We start from the raw sequence: 26,265 nt of genomic DNA, 5'->3' as shown, positions 1-26,265 counted from the left end.
CAGAACCTGGAGGCTGTCCTAGGGAATCAGGCCACAGGGAGTCGGCAAGTCGCTGCTGAGCTGTCTTGGGAGCAAAGCAAATGCCCTTCTTAAGCTGGCTCATGGATCCAGTTATCACGGTGGATAGCATGGCTGGGCCCCTAGTTCACCATCAGGTCTCATCATCTCTCATTTTGTGCAGTTTTATGCTGGGACCTTTCTTGCCAAACTTAACTGCCGTAGAACATTAATGCTCTGCTTTTGATTTCTCCACTGACGTTGGTACCTCATTTCCTACCCTTCCCTACCACTCACACCCCTGGAAGAACCCAAAGGGTGGGTGATGGTCCATCCCCACCAACCAGGAAAGACATTTGAGGCCCACATACAAATCACCTCCTTGCTCAATAAAGTGTGTGCCAGTCGGGCATCCAGTTTCAGGGGAGAGCGGCTCTACTCAGTACAGCGGGGCATCTTCCATCTCCGGCAAAGGACAGGGAGGAAATGAAGGGGTGGTACATTTGAGTGGACTTCCTAGCCCACCTGGGGCCAGGCACAGCTTGATAATTGTTTTTGGCAATTCCGAAAATATCAGAAATACACACCTGAACAAAACGCAAAGCACAACAGAACTGATTTCAGATTACGAGTTTTTTGGCACCCACCCTGCCTCCACCTCAGTAAGGGCCTCTTCCCTCCACGGAACATACAGAGCTCGTTCTCTGCTCCTTATCGAACTTCATCATGTGTTGTTAACTTCCTTGTATGTTGTATCTCTCCTACTTGATTTTTAAGCTACTCAGGAATAAGATCCTGGGGTGTCAGTCATACATAACACAATGGGAATGGCACCCCTAGAACAGTGCAACCAAGGGTCCTAGGAAAGCTCTCGAGATCACCTCCTGGCTACACCCCAAGACAGTGACCCTGGACAGCTGACTTAACCTTGCTTTAGTTTTTTTGTCTGTAAAAAGGGAGTCATAATACCTAACTCCCGGTGTAATGTCTGATGACTAAATAATCTTAATGCATATAAAACACCTGGCACTTGGCAGGCCTTCAATGAATCGGCCTTCTTACTCCTTCTCTGCATTTTCCTACAGTTTCCAGCCCGGGGCTTTACAAATACTCACTTCAAAACTGGGTGAAGGAAGGGTCAATGCTTGACTCTAATGACAGAGGTCTCTTGCCCCTCAGGCGACACAGAAGCCATTATGTCAGCTGTGTATGAGTTTTTAGAATCCGGGCTCACGACAAAAAGCCACAGAGGCTCAAGCCTCTATAGGCAGCATACTGAACTGAATATTCATACTACCTTACTGCAAGTGTTTAGCTAAATCTGGTGTCCTGTTAAAAATGACTATGCAGCAATCACTTTGAATTGAACAAGAATATCCAGTCTGTCACTTTTTCGCTGAATCGTAAATCAGAGAGCTCACAATTGATGCTGCAGAAAAACTCCTAAAGGCAAGGACATGTCACAGGGGACCTCTATGTATTAGGTAAACTCGAAAGATTAAAGGTTTCAGGATGGAAAACTTCCCAAATACAGCAAATAATCAATCTCAAGCCCCCAGTCATGGAAAATATAGCTAGTTCATGAAGCAGTTATATTCAAATAAGACCTGTTCTGTTTTTGCTTTTGTTTTTTTCCGGTTTCTGTCCAGTAAAGATGTCCTCTCAAGGTTTAGCAGAGAGCCTTGCCCATGGTAACACAAGCTGCATAACTGAGCCCTGAGCCAAGTGCTTTTACCTGGACTTCCTCATCCAATCCCTAGTTCAAAGCTGTGGGGCAAGTGCTGCCATCATTCCCATTTCGCAACTGAGGAAACTGAGGCAACAGGAGGGTAAACAGCTTGCCAAGGTCATGCAGCTAGTAAGTGGCAGGGCCAGGCAGGCCAGTCTGCCTCTAGCGCCTGCACACTGAACCACTGGGCTTTACTGCCCTCAAAACCCGGGGGAAGAAGCTGGGCTTGGGAGTCCACTTTGTTGATAGTTTATATGAGACTTTCACTTCCATGATCTCATCTGCTACTCCTGGCAACCATATGAGACTGATAACACAGGTCTTATCACCATTTTACAGGGGATAACCCGCCATCCCCCGTGAGGCTCAGAGAAGGTTAGGACTTGCTGATTCCTCACCTGGCAAGCAGCAGAGATAGGACTTGAGCGCCTGCACTTCACAATGGCAGGCAGGTTGTGCAGGCGAGAGGACTGTGGCTGTGAACTCACATGCTGGCAGTTCAGGGCATCTAAAGTGGGTGCTGGGGCATCTCCTGCCAGTCCTGTACCCCCAGCTGCAAATGTGGGGGATGAGGGAGGTTCACAGATGGCTGATGCTAGCAGCTAAGTAGGGAAAACTAGGCTGTGTGGGGCATGCCTTTCTCTTCTGAGGACTCGAATATCTCCCCACGGATCACTGTTCCCTGCTCCCCACAGAATCAGACTCTCCTGAGGCTCATAGACTCAGAGGAGCGTTGCTTAATTTTCTGGACCTTCCTTTGCTTAACAAAACACACTATTATTACCTTTTAAGAAACTGAAATATAACTTACACATAGTAAGACATATAAATCTTAGGTGTACAGCTCAATAGATTTTTATAGATGTATAACCTGTGTAACCGCTGCCTAGATCAAGATGTTATTTCTCTTAGATTTTTTGCCCCTAGTGTAGGAAGGAAGGGCTTAGCACTGCAGCCCTGCCGCGCACTCCTCTACTGCTTGGACCTGGCCCTAGCACCCGTGGGAAGGAATTGAAAATTCCAAGATCTGTAGGAAAAGGGAGAAGAGGGACAGGCCTAGGCTATGGAGAGAGGAGGTGGGACAACCAGAGATGGAAGTCTCCCGCACAGGAGCACGGGCAGCAAGGCCCTTCCCTCTCAACAACAGCGCTCAATAAAAAGCTGTGGTTTCATACGCTCAGCCATTCTTAATCCACTGGGGACCCACATACACAAATAATACATATCAAATACGTATAGTGGAGTTTCACATAAGCCCTGCGAAAACTTCTTCCCCACCCAACAGTCAATTTATGAGTAAACCCATGACAGTGTAAATGGTTTGCTCTACTTATGGTGTAAGTTTGCCCCGCATTATCACTGTGTACCATGGACCTATTTGGCTTGTGGGGTAGAACAGAATAGGAATTGGGATTCCCTCCACAGGAGGGTTACAGCCTAGATGAGGAAACAAGTCCTACACATATCAAATGTTTGCCAACTGGTAAAGAATAACAACCATAATTATTATTACGTGCCTAGTGCTGGGCCAACTATTTTCTACTCTGCTTCATACATTCCTCAAACCTACTCACTGGAAGGTGGCACAGCCAGGATTCCAACCAGGCAGGGCTGACACCAAGGCAGGCGTGGCACCCTCCAGCCCAAGCTGCTTCTCTGTAAACAGCCCACGCGCAGCATGCTCTGCTAGGCTCACGGGAGCAGGACTTCGCGCCTTCATGCTTTCTGTTCCCTCTGCCTACAAGACTCTTTCCCCACTGTACACAGCTGGCTCCTTCACCTCCATCAAGTCTTTGCTCCAATTTCATCTTCTGGTGTGGCCTTCCCTGACCACTTTGAAAAACTGTAGCATCCCCTCTGCATTCTTTAATCCCCCTTTCCTACACGGTAGGACCTCAATAAATACCTGAAGAGTGAAAAAATGAATGAACAATAATGTTGGTGGAAAGCTTTTTAACCAAAGCGTTTCAAACACTTCAGTGCAAAGACTATAAACATCTGAAAATAGCCAAATTCACATTCCCTCTTCCCTGGAAGAATTGCTAGTGCAGGTCTTGACCAAAAAGTAGCAAGTGCATCCAGCCTGGCTTTGCTGAGTGACCTTAAGTTCATGTGCAGGTGAGCAGACATCCTTGGTGCCCACCATTGGGGAGGGCTCCCCAGGAACCCTGTCATGCAGCCTGACCATGTGTGGTACACCCATGCCATTTTACAGAAAGGGCCAAGCAGAGCCCTTCTGCTACAGAGATTCTTCATACCAGCCTCCTTGCTGCTAAAGTCAGGCCAACAACATTTGTAACAAATGACAGTACATCACTCTTATCTGGAAGCCACATGTCCAGCAATTTCTGTGAATCGAAACCTTGCCAGGAGTCATGAAGGACAACGAAGAACTCTGAGCAGCAGATTGCACAACAAGAGCAACCTTGTCACCATCACTTACATTTATAGAGCATTTCACGGTTGCCAATTCATTTTTACATACTTAATCCCATGTCATAAGTAAGCAGAAACGCAGAAAGTCCAGGTACAGGCACCAAAGCACAAGTACTCTACTTTACAAGAGTTCCTCAGGTCCTCGCTTATATCCTATTTATTCTTGCCCTACACACTATTGTGACAAAGCCAGTCATTTTGTTTTCCAGGCCACTGCAGATTCAGAGTAGAAGAAGAGAAGGGGAATAACGTATGAGGTAGGAACACTGAAAGAGCAAGATGTGACAGATGACAGCAAGTGAAGAGACCGGAAAGTTACATAAAGCATATCAAAGCAGAATGAATTGCATTCCAGGACCACTGGGGGGCGGGGGGGGCTAGGGCAGAAACAGTCTGCACATCAATTACCCTTTGGGGAACTGCTGATTTTTAGCATCAAAGCAATAACAAAAAATGATGACTTGGGGTCACCAGGACAAAGGTTAAATACTGTGTTCAGCACTCAATTACTTTTGGTAACACCATATGACTACTTTCTTTTGTAAACATCTCTCCTAGTTTCTAAAAGTCTCCTTGAATTGATAAACAGAGTTTGAAAAGAACATTTACATTTTTAAAAAAGTAAAACCCACTTTCACAAGTAGCACTGTGACAGGACTTCCTGGCTTTTCTCAACTGCTAAAGACCTTCCTCCCATCAATCGCCAAGTAGCCTAAGTCCGCACACTCACATTTCAGATCCAGGCTAAAATCCAGCTTGTCCCTTCCTTTTCCCCCCTACTCCTCATTGTTTAGCTCTGGGGTTGCATAATTTACAGTCACCCTGCGAAGGGCCGTGTGTTCCAGAGTAGGAAGCTGTCACACTGAATAGAACACTGCTGGGCTGCATTCACAAACAGAGCATTGCACAACTCCTCTGCACAGCCAGCAACAGCAAACCTCCTCCTTGAGTGCAGGCAGCTCCTGACAATCAGAGAGATTGGGGGAAAGGGGTGCCGGGAAGGACGGCAACCATAAATTCGCTCTAATTCATTGTATAACAAAGCAGGGTGGTAAAACCGCAACCATATTTTCAAGTCAGGACTGAAACGAGAGGCCCAGGGCAACACCTAATTTGGTTCCTAGAACCCAACACGTTGTGAACTCATTTTCTCGGTGGAGAGGGAACTATGTAGGGGGGCAGGGGTAGAAACTGATCTTGGGACTTTGGGTGAACGTAACCCAAGAGCTGACAATAAGCAGGCCTTCCTGAGTCCAAAATGCTAGGACAGCTTTATTAGCGGCAGCCCAGATCTGCAAGGGCTGGGGCCCTGGGAGACAGCATGGCGGGGACAGGAGTTCCCAGAGAGTTCAAAACCTGAATGCAGAAGGTGTGCTGACTGGTATATGTATGACAGAGCAACAGGACTCCTCCAACTCTGGAATGTCCACTCAGCGATGAACCAAGGTGTGACGCTGAACAAGTCTTTCAGATAACCTGAGTCTCACTTTCTTCATCTCTAAAATGGGGATAACCAGTAACGTGCCACCAGTAAGAGTTAAGCTGATCATGTATATTAAACATTTTTAAATAATAAGTGTTCAATAAATGTTATTTCCTTCTCCCCAACTGGCTTCCCCCAGCCCTTCCTGAACATTCTCCCTTGAGAAGTCAAGGGAGAAATAGGAGCACATTCATTCTTGCTCTGGTACTAGCTAGCCATGGGAACCTGGACAGTTCACCCCCTTCTCTAGGCCTCACAATCTACAATTAACCATTAGAATTTATATAAAAATTAAATAAGGTTGATGAATACAAAATCAATACACAAAATCAACTGTATTTCTATATACCAGCAACAGATACAAAATGCAATTCAAATGCTTATACCATCACCTTAGGAAGGCTTTCCAGTCAAAAGACCTGAATTGCTATAGTTGCTGCTAAAAGCATGTCAGTTGAGCTGTATTCCTGCCTGGAGTGGGGCAGAGTAGGGGGAGTTTGGGATTCAGGAAAGGGAAGAGGATAAAGAGAATAGTTCTATGTCAAAGGAAGGGAGGGAGGGAGGGCGGAGGCAAACAAGCTAGATATTCTGTACACTGTACAGATTCTGGGTGCTGGCAATGTTTAATGAGAACACCCTTCAGAGCGTTCTGTTTTTAGCACAAGTCAATTTAGATGATAACACTAAAATTGAGTATCTGTCTAAATTAGAAGAGTAATCTAATATCAAGACCAAGAAATACCAACAACGGTAGAACAGTTAAATTAGTATCTGAAATGTTGTGACAAATACCACACGATCTCACTTACACATGGACTCTCTAAAAACAAAACCCCAACCCAGCTCACAGACACAGAAAACAGACTGGTGGCCGCCAGGGGCAGGGGGGCAAAATGGGTGAAGAGGGTCAAAAGGTACAAACTTCCAATCATAAAATAAATAAGTCATGGGGACATTTATTTTATAGGGACATATAGTACAGAATGGTGGCTATAGTTAGTAATACTTCATTATTGCATATTTGAAAGTTACTGAGAGTAGATCTTAAAAGATCTCATCACAAGAAAAAAAATTTTTGCAACTATGTATGGTGACGAATGTTAACTAGACTTATTGTGGTGATCATTTCACAATGTATACAAAGATCAAATTATTATGTTGTACACCTGAAACTAATATAATGTTAAAGTCAACTGTCCCACAATTAAAAAAAATAAACTATTAGTGTCAACAAAAAATAAAAATTTTAAAAATGCTATTCATTAAAAGGAGCAACTATAAGACCATTGTAAATATCAAGTATCCAGCTATAAATTTAACAGAAAGTATATAAGCCCTCTATGGGAAACATTATAAATATTTTTAGGAAAAATTATGATAACCTAAATAGGTGGTGAAACGTAACATGCTCATAGATCAGGAGGACTCAAGATGTAAAGATATCAATTCTACCCAAACAGATTAGAAAGAAAGAAATACTACTCAAAATCCCAATAGCAGTGTGTGTGTGTGTGTGTGTGTGTGTGTGTGTGTGTGTGTGTGTGTGACATAAACTGATTTTTACATTTACATGCAAACACAAAGGACTGAGAACAACCAAAACACTCATGAAGATGCCTAAGGTGGGGGGGGATTTACTAAACCAAATATCCAGACCTGTTATAAAGCTACAGTAATCAAGATAGTGTGGCAATGAGCTAGGAGTCAAGAGTCCGATGGAATGGAACACAGAGCCAAAAGACAGGTCCCTGTGTGTATAAACATTTGATTTATGACAGAGGTGGTTCTATAGAACAGTGACCGAAAAAAAATCTCTTTTTCAACAAGTGGTGCTGGGACAAATGGGTATCCATTTAGGAAAAAAAATGAAACTGGAACCCTATCTTACACCATATACAAGAATCAACTGCAGGTGAATTAAGCACCTAAATATGAAAGGGAAAAGCTTCAAAGCTTTTTGAAGAGGGAAAAAAAGGATAACCTTTGCCATCTCAAAGTAAAACACAGATCTCTTAAACAGGACACAAAAAACACTAACCAAGAAGGGGAAGATTGAAAAATCTAACATAAAAATAAGAACTTTTTAAAATCACAGTGTATCATTAACAAAGTGAAAGGACAAAGGACGGTAATATTTATAATGAATAAAACTGGAAAAGGACTATTGTCCAGAACATATAAAGAACTCCTACAAATTAATGAGGAAAAAACCCCTAATTGTAAAAAAGTAACAAAAGAACAGGTGCCTCACAGAAAAGGAAATCCAAAATGTCCAATCAATATATGAAAAGCTGTTCAGCCTCATTAGCAGAGCATGTAAAGTAAAACCACAATGAGATACACCATCAATTTGGCAAAAATTTAAAAGTTTCACAACACCAAATATCGGCAAGGATTTAGAACAACCCAGGAATTCTCTCTGCTAGTGCAGAGTGTAACATGGAAAAACCACTGTGGAAAACAATGTGGCATTATCTAATATAATTGAAGATTCCCAGCAATTCTACTCCAAAGAACCATTTACAAATGTATGTGCCTCAGGATATAAATCTACATGGGTATTCATAGCAGCATCCTTCATAATTGTCCCAAACTCAAAATAACCCAAAGGCACATCAACAGTAGAATGGATAAATAAATTGCAGGGTAGTCAGAGCTGGTATATAATGCTGTATAGCTATATAGCAGTGAACTGAATAATGTATGGCAAATTCATGAGTATACACAAATATTTGTGAATGCTCCATAGAAAAATTATAAATATTCAGAAGAGAATGCTATAAAATACTATATAGCAATAAAAATGAACTACAGCTATGTACAACAACTTGAATAAATATTACAAATACAATGTTGAAGGAAAGATGCAACTTAATACATAACAGTATGATTCCAATTAGGTCAAGACCAGGTAAGAATAAACTGTTTGATAAGAAGATGCATGTATAGGTGACAAACTCTAAAGAAAAGCAAGGAAACACCATGAAAATCAAGGTAGTGGGGAGTGAGGGAAAGAGCTACGATCAAGAAGGGATATTTAGGGACCTTCTTTACACGAGTGCATGCTTTTTAAACACGTGCTAAACATGTAAGAGTAATGCACATTTTTGCATATGTATTAATCTATGTCACAAAAATGCTTTTTTGCTACAAAAGAAAAGTTTCAATGTTACCTCTTCCAGAAGTCTTTCTATACCCCAAACCTAGGTATATGCTCCCTCGGCATCCTCCACCTCTCAGCTGGCTGTAATGCCTATTAACTTAAGGGCATCTCTGCCCTCAAGGGCAGCCATGGAGCTGTCTTGGCTCACCATTGTATCCTGTGTCTACACAGTGTTGAGCACATGGTGAGTGCCCAACAAATATAAATTAATCAACGACTGCACTGAAGGATCTGAGTTGGTAAAAAAGTAATTAGCTCCAGACCAATCAACTGACAACCAGCAGAACGTACTGAGTGATGTTATGGAAGGAGAGACCCACCTGGAGTCAGAAAAACTAGGCTCTGGTTCCATCATGTACTGGCCATATTGCCTTAAATACATCACTTTTTTCACTGATAGTAAAAATACTACAAATAGCTACCATTTAGGGAACTTCAACATTATGCTAAGTGCTTTTAGCTGTGTTACCACATTTAATCCTCACAGTGTATCTGCAATGAGTTCAATTTTTTTTCAATCTCTTTTTAATGATTAGGAAACCGAGGTTCAGAGCGATGAAGTGATTTTTCCCAAAGCACACGACAGCCAACAAATGGCAAAGCCAAGATCTCCAAAATTCATGCTTTCCTGATAGTACTACACTGATTTTCACCTCAGTTTTTCATCTATAAAATGGGGATACAGGAATGTCTGTGTGGCCTGACAAGGCTGTTGTAAGTAAAGCTCCAATGGAATTAACGAATGTAGAAGCAGCCTGTAAACTCTAGAGCACCATTCAAAGGTAAGGAAAATAATATGTAATAAGCATCTACCATGGGCCCACACAAAACAAGCAGATGGTTTCTACCCACATTGAGCTTTCAAGCCAATTGTAAAGGAAAGCTATGTGAACAGGAAAACTAGGAACACACATCAATAAACTGATTTAAGGAAGCCTTTAGGAAGAGCACACAACACAGGCTCAACTGTCAGACCAGCAGTGGGTGTACTGCTTGGGCTGTGCAAGGCTGGCTCTTTCATCCACCAGCCACGCAGCAACACAGCCAGAGGTATTTTGTTAAGGCATACTGCAATTTTTTTTTCTTAATTAAAAAATGTACTTTTTTTTTTTTTGGCCGTGCTGCGTGGCATGTAGAATCTTAGTTCCCTGACCACGGATCGAACCCGTGCCTCTTGCAGTGGAAGTGCAGAGTCCTAACCACTGGACCACCAGGGAACTCCTAAAAAACGGACATCTTACAAGTCAGATTTACTGAAGTATAATTTACTTACAGTAAATTCACTCTTTTTGGGTATACAGCTTGATGAGTTTTGATAAACATATATAGTTGTGTAACCACCAATTAAGAGACAGAATATTTTCTATCACCTCCAAAAGTTCCCTTGTTACCCCCTTGTAGTCAATCTCTCTCTCCCACCATCCCTAGAAACCAGTGATGTGATTTCTGTCCCTATCGTTTTGCTTTTTCCAGAATGCAGAGGAATCTTTTTAATACATAAGCCAGGTCAAGTCATCCTGTGTTTTAAGCCCCCATGGCATTCAGAATGAAACCCAAATGCCTCTCCGTGGGTTGCACGGTGGCTCCTCCCTGCCTCTTTAATCCCGTTTCGCATTACTTTTCCTTCCCTGTGGTCCGGCCTCCCTGGCTGCCTTTTTGCTCATTTCTGCCTTAGGAGGCTTTGCATCTGCTCTTCCCTCTTCCTCAGCTCTTTCCTGACCAGCTTTCTTTCCCTCATCGCCTCTCACCACTCCCCACTGTTTGAGCCCTATTTCTTCCTTTAGAACATGAAATGACCTTGCTCATTCATTTACTTGTTTACTGTCTATCCCCCTTCTCTAAAGCTGTAAGGTCCCTAAAATAAGCAGGGAGCTTGTAGGTCTTATTAAGAGCTCCGTTCCTAGAAACTTAGAATAACGCCAACCCATGGTTGGGCTTCCATTGGGAGTCACAGAATGAACACACGTGTGCCAAAGAAGTAGGGACTAGTGAGGTCCACGTAGTTGAAACTCTAAGAAGATTCAAAGAAGAAACAGGCCTTATATTGCATGCACATGGGGGAAAAAAAAGGGTAGGAGGACTGGCCACAACTCCGAACCAGGGTCTCCCTACTGCCATTCTACCATCCCTTCCCCAAAGTCCCCAATGATGGGGCCACAGAGTGCCTGGGACACAGAGCCGGGGCCTCTCCCATCCTGGCCCTCTGGAGCCATCAGGCTTGTTTCTCTCCTGAGGCCTGGGTCCCTTCAACTCTTCTTTGCCCATCTAGCTGGAGCTCCCACACACAGCCAGCTCAGGCTCACGGGCCTTCTTTCTCCTATCCATGTGAATTCAGAGAGGCACGGGGAACCCAGGGGTTATTCTGTCTTGCACTCTTCCCCAGGGAAGAGCCACACAGGACGCTGGTCTTGTAAAGCCTGAGAGATTATGAGACAAATTCCTGCCTCGCAGGGCCCCACGCGCTCAGCGAAGGGTACACGTGGACACGACATGCACTTGTGTCCACAGTTCCCTGAGCTGATGTCCCAGTTTTCTCTCTCAATTAGCACTAGAGTTCTGAAAGCTTAATTTTTTTATAATTTATTATCTCAGTTGGGGGTGGCCAAGGGAGAAGGCGGGGAATTCCTTTGCCACGAGAACATCTGTTTTGCTGGATAGCAAAACTTAAATTATGACCTCAAGACTTGAGCAGAAGCTTATAGCTCGTTCGGTCCAGTCTCCTAATTTTATATGTAAAGATACTAAATCCTAGAGAAGTTAAGGAACTTGCCTGGGGCCACCAAGCTAAATAGGGACAGAGCTGGGGTAGAACTCAAGTTTCCTTAACCCCAGTTCAGCCTTATCTCCACCTTAAAATGTTCTTGAATTTGGCTTTTATCCCTTCCCCTCCACTGAAACTGCTCTTTTAAAGGCCACTAATAGCCTCAATCACCAAAATACAATAGCCTTTTCTTAGTCCTCATCTAACTGGACAATGCCACGGAACAGAACCCTGCTCGCCACACAAAACTTCCTGAAGCACACGTGGCAGGGCCTCCTCTTGTGCCTCTGACCTCCAGCCCCTTTTCCCAGTTGGAGCTACCTCTGGGTCTATCGAAGGCAGGCTCCCCTGCCTCACCTCCACAATGTGGGGGTGGAATCCTTCCTTGAGACCCCTTCTCCTCTTCATCTGCATTCCCACCCCAGGGGCACTGCATCCACTGACTCTCATGGTCTTACCACACAGGGCAGCCAAGAGTCCCCTACTCTCCTTCCAGCCCCGACCTCTCTTCCCCAAGAAAACCACTGAACATTGTGAACACAGAAGTTATCCTACAAGGACCGGAAATTCGTGCTTGCGGTCTGACTTGCCATCTTCCCTCTGCTACTCCTCTCCCTGCTCTTATGCTTCCTAACTTGACGGCATAACTAAACTCCAAAATCCAGGTTCAAAACTGGGAGGACTCTTCTGATCTGCTCTTTTCTCCCCATATTCAACTAGACACCAGGTCTCACTTATTCTGCCTCTAAAATCTCTCCCCCATCCAATTCCTCATTGCCTTTCGTAGCAATCCTCTAGTGCAGACTACAGAAATCTCTCTCTGCTCTTGAGCCTCTTCTCTAGTCTCCCTCTTCAAGCTCTCCTGACTTGGCACTCTACTACCCTACCATGTAGGGAGGAGGTTAGTGCACCCTACCGTGTATTCACAGTGTGTACCCCGTAGCGAAATGCTCAGGGAAGGCTACAATCCAGCTCCACTCTTCCTTTCCACACTTCTCATATTCCCACAAACCCCAACTCCTCAGTTACATAAGACTGTCCACTACCCCATGACGGTGCCCTGCATGTTTGAGTCTTGCTTTTGTGCTTCAGCTCATACTGTTTCATCTTCCTGGAAGGCCTTACCCATTTTTAAGATGATTTTGGTTGTAAAGGAGAGAATTCCAGCTCAAATTAGTTTATGTGAAAGAAGGGATTTATTGGTTCATGTAACTGTTCAGTGCATAGAGCCAGCTTCAGAGAATACAATAATTATCATCAAAGGTCTTTCTGGAAACCCCTCTCTCTCTTCCCCCCATTCCCTCATCCCCCGAAGTCTCTCCCACAATAGGTAAACTTCCTTCCTGCACAGAGTAATGGAGATGTGGAAACATGGCCACAGACAGCTCCGGGCTTTCATCAATCCAACCCAGTGAGGACCTTTCTGGGATCCCAGATGAAGAGCTCCTTTCTCATAGTAACTATAAAATCCCAGAGAAGGACTCTGCTCAACCTGGACTGAGTCACACCACATCCCCTGGAAAGATCACTATGGCCAGGGGAATGGGAATTTGTGAATGGCAAGGCCTGGGTCACATGCCCATTTCTATTTTCAAGCAGCAGGGGTAGTCATGACAGCCCCACGGGGACAGCCTGGAATGAGGGAATCTGGGCAGAGTAGAACAACCCAGTTCCACTGAACTCTCATTTCTCCACCTGCTGCCTCCAGGCTTAATCCTGAGCCCTTGTCCAAATCAAATTCCAGTTTTGCCTCTTCTGTGCACTGATTGTCTCCCCCAACTGATCCAACTCTCTGAGGGCAGGAATTGGATTCCTATGTGATCAGTATAAGGCTTCACGCAAAGTTTCAGTCTGCAATTACTATGTCCAATTATTTCTTTGTGAAGTCATTGCCTGATTCCCCTGGGACTGACTTGCCCACCACCGAATCTCCAAGCACCTAGAACAGTGCCTAACACATAACAGGTGCTAGATAAATACTGAGTAAATGAATGAGTGGTTTGAATAGAACAAAGGTTACCAGCCTTTGGTGTTTGGTAAACGAGCTCAGCTGCTTTTTAATTCTTCCCACTTCACAGAGAAGAATAAACGATAAGGCAAGAACTCCTACTTCTTGTCCCCACCATCCCACCCCCAAATTTCTGTACACACACCCCATGCTTATGGCCTTCCTGTCAGTCTCAGGGGAGGAGATGCACATTCATGTCCAGATTAAGCTGCCCATCCATACTCTGCACCCCCTCCTCCCTGCCCATCCTCCTGGGGCTCTGCTCTTTCTACCACTTCCTCTTTCCTATACCTTCCGCATCTCCCTCGGTCTGGACTCTTTCTTTACGGCTTCTCAGTGGATCCAAGTCCCCGCATGGGAGCCAAATGAGGTCAAATAAATCCTCCCTGAGCCCTCCCCCCTTCTCCCCTCTTCCTTCTACAGTTCCAGTTTCTTTTCCAGGAGACTCCATTTGTGGCCTCAACTTCCTCAATCCCACATGCTTAACCCCACTGCAGTTTGGCTTTTCTCCCGTCCCTCTATTGAAACTGCTCTTGCCAAGGTTGCCAACAAGTTTCCCGACCCAGTGGTCACCTGCCAGTCTTCATCTTATTTGACTCTTGCAGTATCCGACTCAACTACTTCCTCGCCTTCTTGAAATTCTTTCCTTCCTTGGCTCCCATGATGCTGCTCTGCCTTGGATTTTCTTTTCCGCCTCTTAGCTCACTCCTTCTTGGTTTCCATCACAGGCTCCCCTCCCTAGATGTTTCTCAGTTCCTGGAGCTGTGGGGTGGCGGGGGAGATGCATCCTCTGCCTTCTCTCCCCTTCTCACTTAGCCTGGTGAGATTCCCAGCTTTCAAGGCTCTCACTGCCCATGAGCACCAAAGAATTCCAAGTTGACCCTTCTCCCCAGGTGCATCCTATCTCCTCATCCACATATCCAACTGCCTGCCAGGGATCTCCACTTGGGTGATCCACAAGAATCATGACCAAACATGACCAAAATAAGTCAGCATTCTTCTCCTCAAGCCTTCCCTCTTCCTCCTGCATTTCTCTATCTCAGGGAACGGCACTACCATCCCACCAGTGGCCCAAACCAGGAATCCTGGACTCATTTTTGTCTACATCCTTTAAAATGTAGTTCCTCCTCAATGCCATTCCAGTTGATCATCAAAAAAATTCAATTATTGCACCGCCCAAATAGCTCTTAAATCTATCTCCTTTTCCCACCTCCCACGACCACCACTTGAGTTTAGTTCTTAATCTTTTCCCACCTGGATCACAGAAATAACTTTCCATCTGGTCGCCCAACCTCAGAACCTGACTCCTCCAGTCCACATAGGTGATCTTCCTAACGCACAAAGTGATCCTGCCAACCCATTTCCTTAAAATTCTCTGGTTCTTGAAAGTTCTCATCACAAGGTAAAAAATTTTAACTATGTATGGTGATGGATGTTAACTAGATTTACTCTGGTGATCATTTTGCAATATATACAAATACCGAATCCTCTCACTGTACACCTGAAACTAATATAATGTTATGTCAGTTATACTTGAATTTTTAAAAAACCGTTTGGTGGCATCTCATTATACTCAGAATAAAATCCAAAGTCTTTGGCACAATAACAAGGCCCTTCACGACCGGGTCTCTGTCTCATCTTTTATCCTCCATCTCTTGACACTCCTTTTATATACTGTGTTCTAATCAAACCAAATTACTTCACATTCCCAGCATGTTCCATGTGGTGACATATCTCAGTGCCTTCTTACATGTTGGTTCCTCTGTCTGGCATTCCTTTTCTCCACCTGCTAACTACCATTCATATTTAAGACTCAGCCCACGTGTCATTTCTCTTGGCCAATGTTCCTGCCTAGAGAAGGCACCCTCTGTTCTCCCACAGCCCCGTGGCAGTTCCTGCTCTGAGATGTAAGTGTCTTTTACACATACCTCCCATTAGGCTGAGTTCCTCAAGAGCAGGGACTAAGACCTTCCTCCCTACTTCCATGGCATCATGTATATGTCTAGCTCACACTAGGTGCTCAGTAAATGCTTATGGGTGAGCAGATGGATTAATGGATGGATGGCTGAATGGATGGATATCCTACTATCCTGTCTTTCCCAAGTCTTCTCCGACCACTTCCTTCCACCAAAGCCTAAACCTCCAGTGGCAGCTCCTCTCTGTTGCCACCTACTAATGGCCCACACTTCTGAGGCAGGAATGGAAAATGATTCCAGGAGCTGTCCAGATGGAGATTAGGGGCCACTCCGGTGTCAGAATGAATGTGATACACGATGGTGACCACCACCTCCACCTCCAGAAGGAACCCGGCCCCAACCAACCACTTGATATTCTCTCAGCCACTGACCTCAATCAAGGCTTGTGCCATACTGTTTGCTGATGGGTACTGGGTCCTGGCCTGCCAGCTCTCTATTGCCCACACTAGTGGTGGTCTAGTAAGAACTGTGTGGTGTTAGAATGGAAAGGACATAGGTTTTGGAATTAGGCAAATCATGATCTCAATACATTGCTGTCACTTACTAAGCTGTGTGACGTTAAGTTACACAGTTAACCTAACTTCTCTGAGCCTCACTTCCTCATCTGTAAGATGGAATTGATGACTGTATTTCCTCATAGGTTGATGAGAAGAAACAAATGAGGATAACAGATGGGATTGAAAATGATGAACACAGTCTATGACCATCAAAGGCTTTCAATATTATTATTCCGTCTTTTGTAGAAATGAGTTTGCATTCTTTGTGCACCTCAGTTCTTTCTCTCTTTTCTTCAATGAACATTTATTAAGCACCTCCTTTGTGCCAGACATTGGGCTCAGTGCTGTATGATGAGCAAAAATAAGCCACCATTCCTGCTTTAGGGAGACCTGGTAGGGAGGGGGCACCCAGACTAGCAAGAGAGACAGATACATAAACACCTAATTAATTTACACTGTGTAATAAATATTAGTGCTCTAAGACTCTGGAGGAAGGTGGCCCAGGTTGATTTTACAGCATGGGGAAGTTGTTCCCGTAAGTAACAATTTTCCACAGAAAACCTATCTGTTGGCTACGTCATCAGCAGGGAATCCAGGGTAAATTCTTGGTGATGCAGCCCTATCCTTAAATATATTATCTCCCTTTCCTCTATTTTTGGTTGAGAAATCAAGCGAGCAGGGGGACAAATTCAAGGCACCGACTATTAGCCTTGCAGGATTTTATTTTACTTTAATTTTTTGGTGCTATGAAAAGCACAATGTTTTTCCTCTTTTCTGTAAAGAAAATTAGAACTAAAGATGGCTCAGCAGATAAAAGCTGTGGGCGGTAAATACTCCCACTATTCCCCCCTGCATTTCAGGCTTCTAGGTTTCTCTTTGCATTTACTGAGCTAGAATCCTGAAAGAGGCCTGAGGAATTCTAGCTCATATCCTAAGTAAGAGATGAAAAGACTGAGGCTCAGAGGGGCTAAACGACTTGCCCAAAGTCAAGTTAGAGAAGGAGCCAAAATTAAAACACAGCTCTCCTGAGCCTCCCCTTTAACTATTCTGCAAATCTCCCAACTCCCTGGATCTTATGCACCTGAACCCGGGCAAGCGCCTTCCTGTCTATGTAGCCCTCCCATCCAGGGGGGAAGTCAGGGCTGTCTCCATTTCTAAGCATCCTGGAAGCCACAGACAAAACACTTCTTCCTTTAACATGTCACTGGGTCCCTCCTCCCAGAAACATCCTGTTTCTCAATCACAGGATACTTTCAGATCCTCCTCTTTGGTTTGAGAAGCACATCTGCATGAAAAGTTTGGTTAGAGGTGGTTTTCTCTAAATGCCTCTCAGGACTTTCCTGGCTGAGAAAGCTCTGTGGTTGAGGTTGCTATTCTGCAATTATCTTGGCCTTAAAAGGGCTTTCATGGGTACCCCCTACCCCCTCAGGAGGGAGCCAGAATTGATTCTTCTATGTTTAGAACCTTGCATCAAAGACCTCAAGAATCTGAACATGAAGGTAATTCCCAATTTCACAGCTCACTTAGAACAGGAAAGGAGCTTGGGGTAGCCCTGGGCCAACTACTCCAGGAAACGGAGCCCCCAGAGCAGCAGGGGCAGAGCCACCTATCTCGACTCCTGGTCCAGTGCTCTCTCCCACTCTCTGTAATATCACTCCAACCTCCTGGGCTGAAGCAGCTGCGCCATCAAAAATGTCATATCACTTATGACAACACAGTTAGTTATATAACTGATGCTGCAGAGCAGGCAAGGGGAAGAAGCCCTGAGCGTGAACGACAGCGCCCCGCTTCTGGCTCTCAGGCAACCTAAGGCCCACATACTTGAGAACTCCATATGGGAAGGGAACACCCACTAATCAATCAAAGGAATCACAACTGTAGCTGACATGTGTAAAATGATTTCTAGAAAACTGTTAAAAGGGCATTGCATATATTACATCACTTAATATTCACAAACCTGTTAGGTATTTTTATGATCAGCCCCATTTTACAGGCAAGGAAACTGAGGCACAAGAAAGTAACTTGTTTAAGGGCACACTTCTAGTTAGTGGTAGAGTCAAGATTTAAAGCCAAGCAGCCTGTTACAGAGCCCAAGCTGCTAACTGCCTCTCAGTTTTAAAAGCATGCTAAACGGCTTCTCCTAATAGGAATCCACCTATCTCTTTGAACCAGTAACAGGTCACTGCTCCTTTCTCTCCTTCCTCCGCTATGCTAATGACTGATTTCTCAGGAGGTTTCTTTCCTAACCAGTATTGTGCATAAATGAGAAACATAGAATAATATAAGAATGTGATACCGGTTTGAACAAATTCTTAGAATGCAGTTTGAGCACCTTCAAGCTTTTTATGATGATGCAGTCAATAAAGTGAGGCGAAGTGCTCTTCTTACAGCATCTGCTAACCATTTTAAAATCCATGTAGTATGTACGTAAACATACACATACGTGCACATCTTAAAAATTTTTTCAAAATCAAAAGTTGTTCTTTGCTAGTGTCATATTTTGGGGTAATTCTTTCCAAAATGTTTTTTTCAGTTTGAAATCACCTCCTCACCAGCTTGTCTACTGTCTTTCAGATCAAAATGTGCTCTTGCGATAATGGTCCGTCTAGCTTTGTAAGACATGAGAGACTTAGAACACCCTGGGAGAGAGGGAACCAAGTCCCTGCATCCAGATTGACTGAGCACATGTCAGAAAAATATGACCTTATTCTACTCATATTAAATCTCCAGTATTAACAGTGAGAAGCTGAAAAACATAAGTGATCCTGTCCTATCTTTAGCAGGTGTGGCTAAGATGCATGATATAATCTGGGGAGTTCCAAGTGCTAAAAAAACAAGACAGTCCTCTGACTCTGGGCACTATAAATCTAATCTAGCCCCACACAGAGACTAGAAATTCTGGATTCCTCTGGAGTCTTGTCAATCCTGCATGAAGCTTCATCCATTTAATCTCATCAGCAACAACCCTTTCAATAAGCACACGGGTTCGATTTCAGAATCCAACAGGTGACTGAGGTTCAAGAATTCCACAGCTGATTCCTGAGGCGATCAGGTGGACTGTTTGCTACTCTTCTGGCAGGAAGGTCTGCTGGTATTTACAGCTCAGTGAACAGTAAGGAGGGAGAGAGCACCATCCATCAGCAAAGGAAAACTCATCTGCTACTTGATCTGACATTCTGTTTGCGCTCACACTGTCTCCAGAGAGCAAGGTGCATCCCTTTGAATAAACATGGAGACAGAAGGAAGGGGAGGGGGAGCAAAGCCGCAAAAGAGATGACTGCAGAAACAAGAAGTCCACAGATCGAGGAGCTCTCAGTGGAGTGCTGCCCCAACATGGGACCGTTTGGGGATGTGCAGGAAACGCCCTTTCAGATGACTGTACTTTTACTGAGTAATGGCTGCAAGTTGCTGTTCAACTCCTCTCACGCCTGCCACTTAGCAGGTGCCAAACAGTGGTGTGCTGAATGAACACAGGCTTGCCCTGAACCTAAGCCAAAGACTAAACACCCTAATTACAAAGTCAGGGTCAGCTGGTAGGAGGAAACCACCAGCTTTTGGCAATCTTAAGATTGTCTTCCCTGTCTGGTAGGGTCTCTCCTTGGACTCCAATCCTACTGGAAGGGCTGGGATATTTGTATGAGCAATGGTGTCTTCACCAAATCCTTAAATTTTGTTTTACCAGTGGCACTGAGCAAGCACCTTGGAAAGGAACACACATCCAAAGTGCTCCACTTTACTGTGTTCACTTATATAAAGCCTACCAGCTAGCAAGCCATGCCTCAATTGCCACCTTCGGACTCTCTAGCTCCCTAAAAATTCACTTAATGCTCCAGAGACAACAGATAGCCTGAATATGACATCACAGAAAACTCAACATCTCAAATGAGGACAAACTGTGGTGTCCATAGCAACTCCACAGTTCATTTTACATTTTCATCAGGTAGACGGTCCAAGTAGTTGTCACTATTTGCTCAGAATGGGAAGTCACTTAAAGTGATTCTGTTGATTCCATATATAATGCCTTAAGAGATTTCTTTGAGAGGGTTTTGGTGATTAAATAAAATTAACACTTGCTGTTAAAATTTTGATTAATTGGAATAAAAGAATCCCCTGATTGACTGCAAAAATGATGAGGCTGTATCACAGGTGAGGTCAGGAGCTCCTAACAATCAAAATTATTTAAAATGTCACACATAAAACGTCACTGATTACTCATGGTATGTGTAAAATTATATTCTGCCGTCTCAATGATCATTGTTTATTTCTCAGTACGGAAATGTTCTGGATTGTCTGACACAGAGCTCCCAAACACTAGTTCACAATCCATACACAAAGGAAAAAAAACCTAGCAAGCTATTTTCAAATGAAAATTTTAATAAAGTATTAAGAATCGCGCTTTTCAAATGACAGTCTAACATGTAGCCCTCTTAATGGATGCAAGTTTCCCACTGCAACATGTTTCAAGCAAAAGAATGTCAAAGGTCAGTTTCCCTGCAATGTTCCTAGGCTGGTATGGGTGTTAACACTTTGTTCTAAACAGCATCTGCCAGCCAGGCCTTTGTAATATAATTTCAGTTACTACAGGCATATATGGAAGCCCCGTCTGTCTTCTAATCAGCACGCCATAATGTGGATAAGAATGTATGCTGAATGGAGTGGCTCTTTGCTCTTCTGGAAATGCTGATTAAAAAGGATCTGGAGATGTCTCAATATCAATATTCTTCCTCTCAATGCAACAGGCTGGGCTATTAAACCCCAGTCCCCATTAGGAAGTCATCAAGTTCTCACAGGACATCACTCACAGAGAACGCTCTAATTTCATCTGCCTGGGTGAAATAAAAGAGCATCCTGATTAACTCGTAAGTATGGTCTGATAGGTTGTTAACCAATCGTACTGGCCAGGCAAGTCCAAAATTGCGTTCTGTAAATGCCACCTAGATTTTCAGGGCCAGCCCCACCCATAGTACAGTTCGCCTGATTCAAGTGACTCTCACCCAAGTGGCAATCTGGAAAATCACCTCTTCAAGGGAAGGCTCAAAAGAATTTGTCACTAGGATACAGAGACACCAATCCCACATTTTGTGGTTAATAAAACAAGTCCTGCATCCAGCTTGGCACAAGGCCCTGATCTGATTTATTTCAAGCCAAGCTGGAGGGCTCACAGGAAAAGCTACTATTCATGAATGCTTCAGGATAGGACACTAGGGTCCCTTGTGGCAAAATTAACATGGGCCAGAAATCTTTCTGTCTCACCTTTTGAGCAAACTTAACTCATTTCCTAAAGAGAACTGGTGTATTTTAAAAAATATACTAACAGTTTTACCTACAAAATCTCAATTTTGCCTGTTATTTTTCTCCAAAAAGGCGTCCTGTCAGGTGATAAAGGGAGGAGTGCAGGGAAAAGAGAGAAACTGCCAGGACGTCTGATTTAACCATCTGAAATATCTAACGCTTGATTTTTCCCCCCCTCCCTCCTTTGTGTAACCAAAGATGAGACGCAGAAGACTTTCCCGGAGAAGTCTAAATACAGCCTTCATTTAAGATTTTCTGCCCCAGTACATAATTAGGAAATTTCATTCTAAAATGGCACGCCTATCTCCTTGGAGAGCGTGCCTCTGTTTGAATAAAAAAGGCGAGGTATCCTTCAGGGTACTCAGTATATATTTTTAAACTTCTTATTAAATCAACCTAAGTTATGGAGCTTTTTCAGGAAAAGCAGGTAAGGAGGTGCTTTGGCAGATGCAAAGTTAATTTCCAGACTCTAGCATACACCCCGCTTCCATCCCCGCTTCCCTCAACCGAGCGTTTCCGAATGCCTTCGGCCTCCTTCGAAGAGGCTCGGCTCTCTCCGCCGAGGTCCCGGCTCGGCTCCGAACACTGCCGAGTCCCTCCGAGCCTCGCGCCCAGCCTGCGCCGAGCCGAGCCGAGCGCCACCAAGCTGAGCCTCCTCGACTTTTCCAGCCTCGGCTGGGCGCTGTCCACCACTCGCAGCGCCTGAAACCTCACCCAGCTCCGGTGGCTGGGGCTTCCACTGGGCTGCAAGCCTGCCACTGCAGATTACAGAGTTCTGAAGTTTTGAAACGTCCCCTTTAGGGAGAAAGGGGTGGTGCTGCTTGCACTTACTGACCTGCAAGGGCTCCAGGCAGATGCAACATGCACCTTGTTGCAACGAGCAATTCCCCAGGCCCCGCCTTCCCATCCATTTGGGTTGCACAAGCTTCAAAGAAGCCCCAGGCCAAATTACCCGTGGATAATTTGGGTGCGGCAAGCCAAGGGGCCTCTGCACAGAAAGCCCCAGGGAGCTCTCGAACAAAAATAAGAACACGTCAAGCAGACGGGAGAAATTGTCTCCGAGTCGCTACTCCCTACCATCATGGCGCCGCCTAGAACCCGCTTGTCATGCCTGTTACACATGCAAGATTTTTTTGCATCTTGGTTCTGAAACCGCAAGCATGCTTCGTCTCCCACCCACCTTTCTGCGAAAGGGGTTTTTACTTTCCATTGTTTTCCTACGGGATGCAATAACTTCGGCTATTCTGTCAAGTTGAAAAATAATCATTTTTGTTTACTGCACAGCAACCCCTAATTAGGAGCTGTGTGTGCACGAAGGTGTCACAGCAAAGCGACGTGGAATCCTCGCTAAAAGGTCTTAACGAACTCCTCCGTCCCGAACCGAGAGGCCAACGGAAGCAGCGGGGCTAGGAGGCCCAAGGGCGCGCACCCCTTTCCTAAGGTCACCCCCTCCCCAAGCAAAGCTGCCTGTGGGCTCACCAGGAACTGCTAACCAGGAGTGGATGGGGCAAGAATCAAGCCTGGGAGTAGGAAGGAGGGGCAAGGCTCCTTACTGAGAAAGTGTGGAAGGGAAGGAATATCCCATTTTGTTTTAATTTTCAACCATCACTCAAATCCACCCCCAGCTAATTAGGAGGGGAAACTAATACCTAAGGCAGAAGGGGGTGGTGCAGCAAGTGGGGCCTGAAATCCGCATTGTGGGTAGATTACATGGAACACAGCCTATGCAGAGTGTAAATAAATACATTGATAAAGGCCACAGAGTGAACGAAAACTGCCAGTGTCAGGAGAGCAAAGGCTGGGAGGATGGGGGAGAAAGGCGGGGGAGCAGCAAGGAGCGGGCATTCAGCCTCACAGCCAGCGTCCTCCTTCCACCTCTACCTTGGATACACCTGTGCCAGCCACATTCGCTTGAACACCCACCCCCTCCCCTACCACACGCCCCTTCCCCTAACCTCCGTCCTTTGGGGGTGGGGAGGAGGGGCAGAAACCACAGCCTCTAATTCAGCACCAAATCCATGAACAGCAGACACTTGATACTCCACCCCAGCCTAGGGCTGGGTCCCCTCCATGTTTTAGCCAAGTTCAAAAATCACTGCCCCAGGAGAAGAGTAGGGGGAAGTGGGATTATGGATATGGAGTAGGGGGTGGAGGAAGGAGAAGAGAGAAATAGAGACAGAATGATACAGAGACACAGAGATAGAAATAGACGCAGCGACACACAGGAAACACCACACAATCAAGAGTAATGATCATAATCATGCCAATAATGTGATGTTCTGATCAATATGGCGGACACTGTCATTCATACAACTACAGGCGCTCCCCTTCCCTCCACCTCAGCCCGGAGAAAAAAACACCCACCCTGGGAGTTGGGGTGGAGGACCCAGAACCAACGTAGGGCCTGGGGGAGGGGAGTCAAATCAGGTGTGTGTATGCGTGTGCGTGTGTGCACTAATTAAAAACCAGGCCTGGAGATCAATGTGAAGTGAGCAAGGTAATAAAAATTATTAAAAAATTATACTTAATAAAAGTACAAATCCCAATGCCACAGGGACTTACTTCATCTGCTTCACAATGGTGCTTTTTCCAGATTCTCCAGCCCCTGTTGGGACAGACAGGGGGGAAAATTTGGTGAGTGTCAGCTTAGGGGACCGGGGTGGGGGGTTGGGGGGTAAGGCATGCGAGGGAGTGGGCGATCCTGGGCACATGGTGGTGCCAACTCGGGGACCAGGTCTCCCCAGGAGCGAGTGGAGGGGGGACTGGTGGGGGGGTGCAGAGTGGCCAGGGTCGGGGGATGGGGGTGGCAGTCCCGGTCCTTACCCAGCAGGAGTAATTTCACGTCTTTGGCGGCGCTGATGCCATCCTCTTTGAGGTTTTTCTCAATCGCCTTGCTCCGCTCGAGGGCGGCTCGCTCCTCTGCGCTCAGAGTACATCCCATGGTGGCCCCTTCCCTGCCACAGCCCGCACGACTCGGCTGGCACGGCTCCCCGGCTCGGCGCGCCCCCCACCCCCCCAGAAAGCAGAGCCTGGGCTCAAAGGGGAAAAAATCACGATAGCCTCCCCTTGGCTGAAAACAAAAATGTCGGGAAAGCAGAACCCCCAAAAAAGACAGCCTCTAACAAGATTCCAGCCGCGGAGACTCGCGGCAGCTGGCGGGGCTCTGGGGGTGTCGAGGCGAGGGTGTCCGGGGTCTGGGGTTCCGGAGCCGAGGGAGGAGGCGCCCGCGGTCCGAGGAGGCGCGAGCTGCAGGCACTGAGGCTTGTGCACGACCCAAAATAAATAAAATAATTGTCGAGGCAGGAATCGCAGCCGGAGCCGGCGGAGGGTGGGGTGGGGGGCAGGGTGGGTCCTTCTGCCGCTGCTGCCGGAGGAGGAGGCGGCGCGGGGTGTGGAGGGAGTGAGTTAGGGGGTGCTGCTAGTGTATTTGCATCTCTGTTCCTCAGCCGTCGGTGCGTCCGCGGCGCCTTCGCCGACCCCCGCGCGCTGGGCAGGGCTGGGCAAGGGGCCGGGCCGGGGGGCAGGTCTCTAGCGGGAGACGGCGTCGCTGTTTCCCAGAGCTAGCATCGCTCGGTGGAGCCTACCGAAGAGAAAGGGAGAGCGCGACGGAGCCGCGGGCAGCCGGGAGCTCGAGGGGGAGCGAGAGAGGAGAGAGGCTGGGAGGGAGGGGAGAAAAAAAATGAAGGGAGAGCGAGCGAGCGAGCGCGCGCGCTCCACAGACCGGGCGGGGGAGGGGGCGAGCGCAGCGCGCGAGTGCGCCAGCTGCTCTGCGCACCCCGCACGGCCAGCCGCCCGCTGACGTCAGCAGGGCCGCGCGCCGGGCCCCCGAGACGGGGAGGGGCGGGGGGCCGGGGGAGGTGCGCGCGCCGAGGTCCGCGTAACTAGCGGGGGCGCGCGCGCGGCGCGGCCTCCCCTCCCCCACCCTCCCCCCACTCCCCTCAGGGCCCGCGGCTCCCCGAGGTGGGCTCTTGCGAGGCCTAGCGGGGGCGGGGCCTGGGGCCGGGCTCGAGCCGGGGCGCCCCTCCCCGCCTCCGCCTCCGCCTCCGCCCTCGCCCAGTGCTCTGGCGGCTCGGGCCTGGTCAACGCGAGCTCGGGGCTGGGTAGCCCGCGCCACCGTCAGGTGGGTCCACTGGGTCGCGGCCGGCGCCGCCTCCCTCGCTCCCTGCCTCCTCTCCATCTTGGCTCCAACAGCGCGCCTTCTTGGTTGCTCTCCGGCTGCTAGGGCCGTAGTAGCCGAGGTCAGGTGGCCTCGGTTAACTCGAGGAGACCGTGGTTCTGAGGGAACCTGCGTTCCCAATCATTCGCCCTTGGGGCGTAGGGGCAGATTCGGATTTTTCGCTTCCTGCGTCCCACAAACATTTATTGAGCACCTAGTATGTGAGAAAGGAGGCTGTGAGGAGAGGAACACAGCAGGATGAGACAAAGCCAGGGCCTGTTCTCAAGGAGCCTCTGCCTCCCTTTGCCATCGCGGACCCTGCTCCAAGATTGCCGGCCAAAAGGGCAGCGCAGGAGACAGTTCCCACACGGGGCAGCTTTTGGATGGGAGGGACAGGTTTTCATGCAAGTGATGCTTACTTTCTCAACACAGAGCTTAAATGCTTTTCGCTCATTTTGAAAGGTTTAGTTTGGTTGAGATTTTTGCACTGAGCCCTCTTCTTCTGCCCCTTCCCAAAACACAAATACATTAAATGAATAGATTTTGAGAGACGAGAGCTTCTTCCTCTAAATCTTTTAAAACACTCCCCCGCCGCATCTCTTTTTAAAATAAAGACCCAGCAACCCTGGGTCAGTTACTCAGCGTACAGCTCATCAGATACTGAGGAAACACATACACTTCTGCCAAAGATCGGGCATGTTCTAGGCGGTCTCTGAGATTTTGAAGAAATTAGTTCTCACTGCGCAAAATGGTTTTACAATCAGTTC

At 46.4% G+C, this 26,265-nt stretch overlaps 1 protein-coding gene across 2 annotated transcripts in view; it reads right to left on the bottom strand.

Annotated features, from left to right (window-relative positions):
• The window catches only part of GNAO1 (G protein subunit alpha o1), a 167,542-nt gene extending 142,939 nt beyond the window's left edge, over positions 1-24,603 (bottom strand). For both annotated transcript variants that reach the window (XM_079906257.1, XM_079906256.1), the window contains exons 1-2: positions 24,166-24,603; positions 23,905-23,947 (exon numbers count right to left, since the gene is read on the bottom strand). In XM_079906257.1, coding sequence (XP_079762383.1) covers positions 23,905-23,947; positions 24,166-24,283 — 161 coding nt within the window. In that variant the 5' untranslated portion in view covers positions 24,284-24,603. The remainder of the gene's footprint in view (positions 1-23,904; positions 23,948-24,165) is intronic.
• Positions 24,604-26,265: the final 1,662 nt, after the last annotated feature.

The sequence above is a fragment of the Stenella coeruleoalba genome (genome assembly GCF_951394435.1).
Source record: "Stenella coeruleoalba genome assembly, chromosome: 20".
Lineage (NCBI taxonomy): Eukaryota > Metazoa > Chordata > Mammalia > Artiodactyla > Delphinidae > Stenella > Stenella coeruleoalba.
Note: the sequence above shows the minus strand (reverse complement) of the source record. Positions and strands in the feature narration are given on the sequence as shown.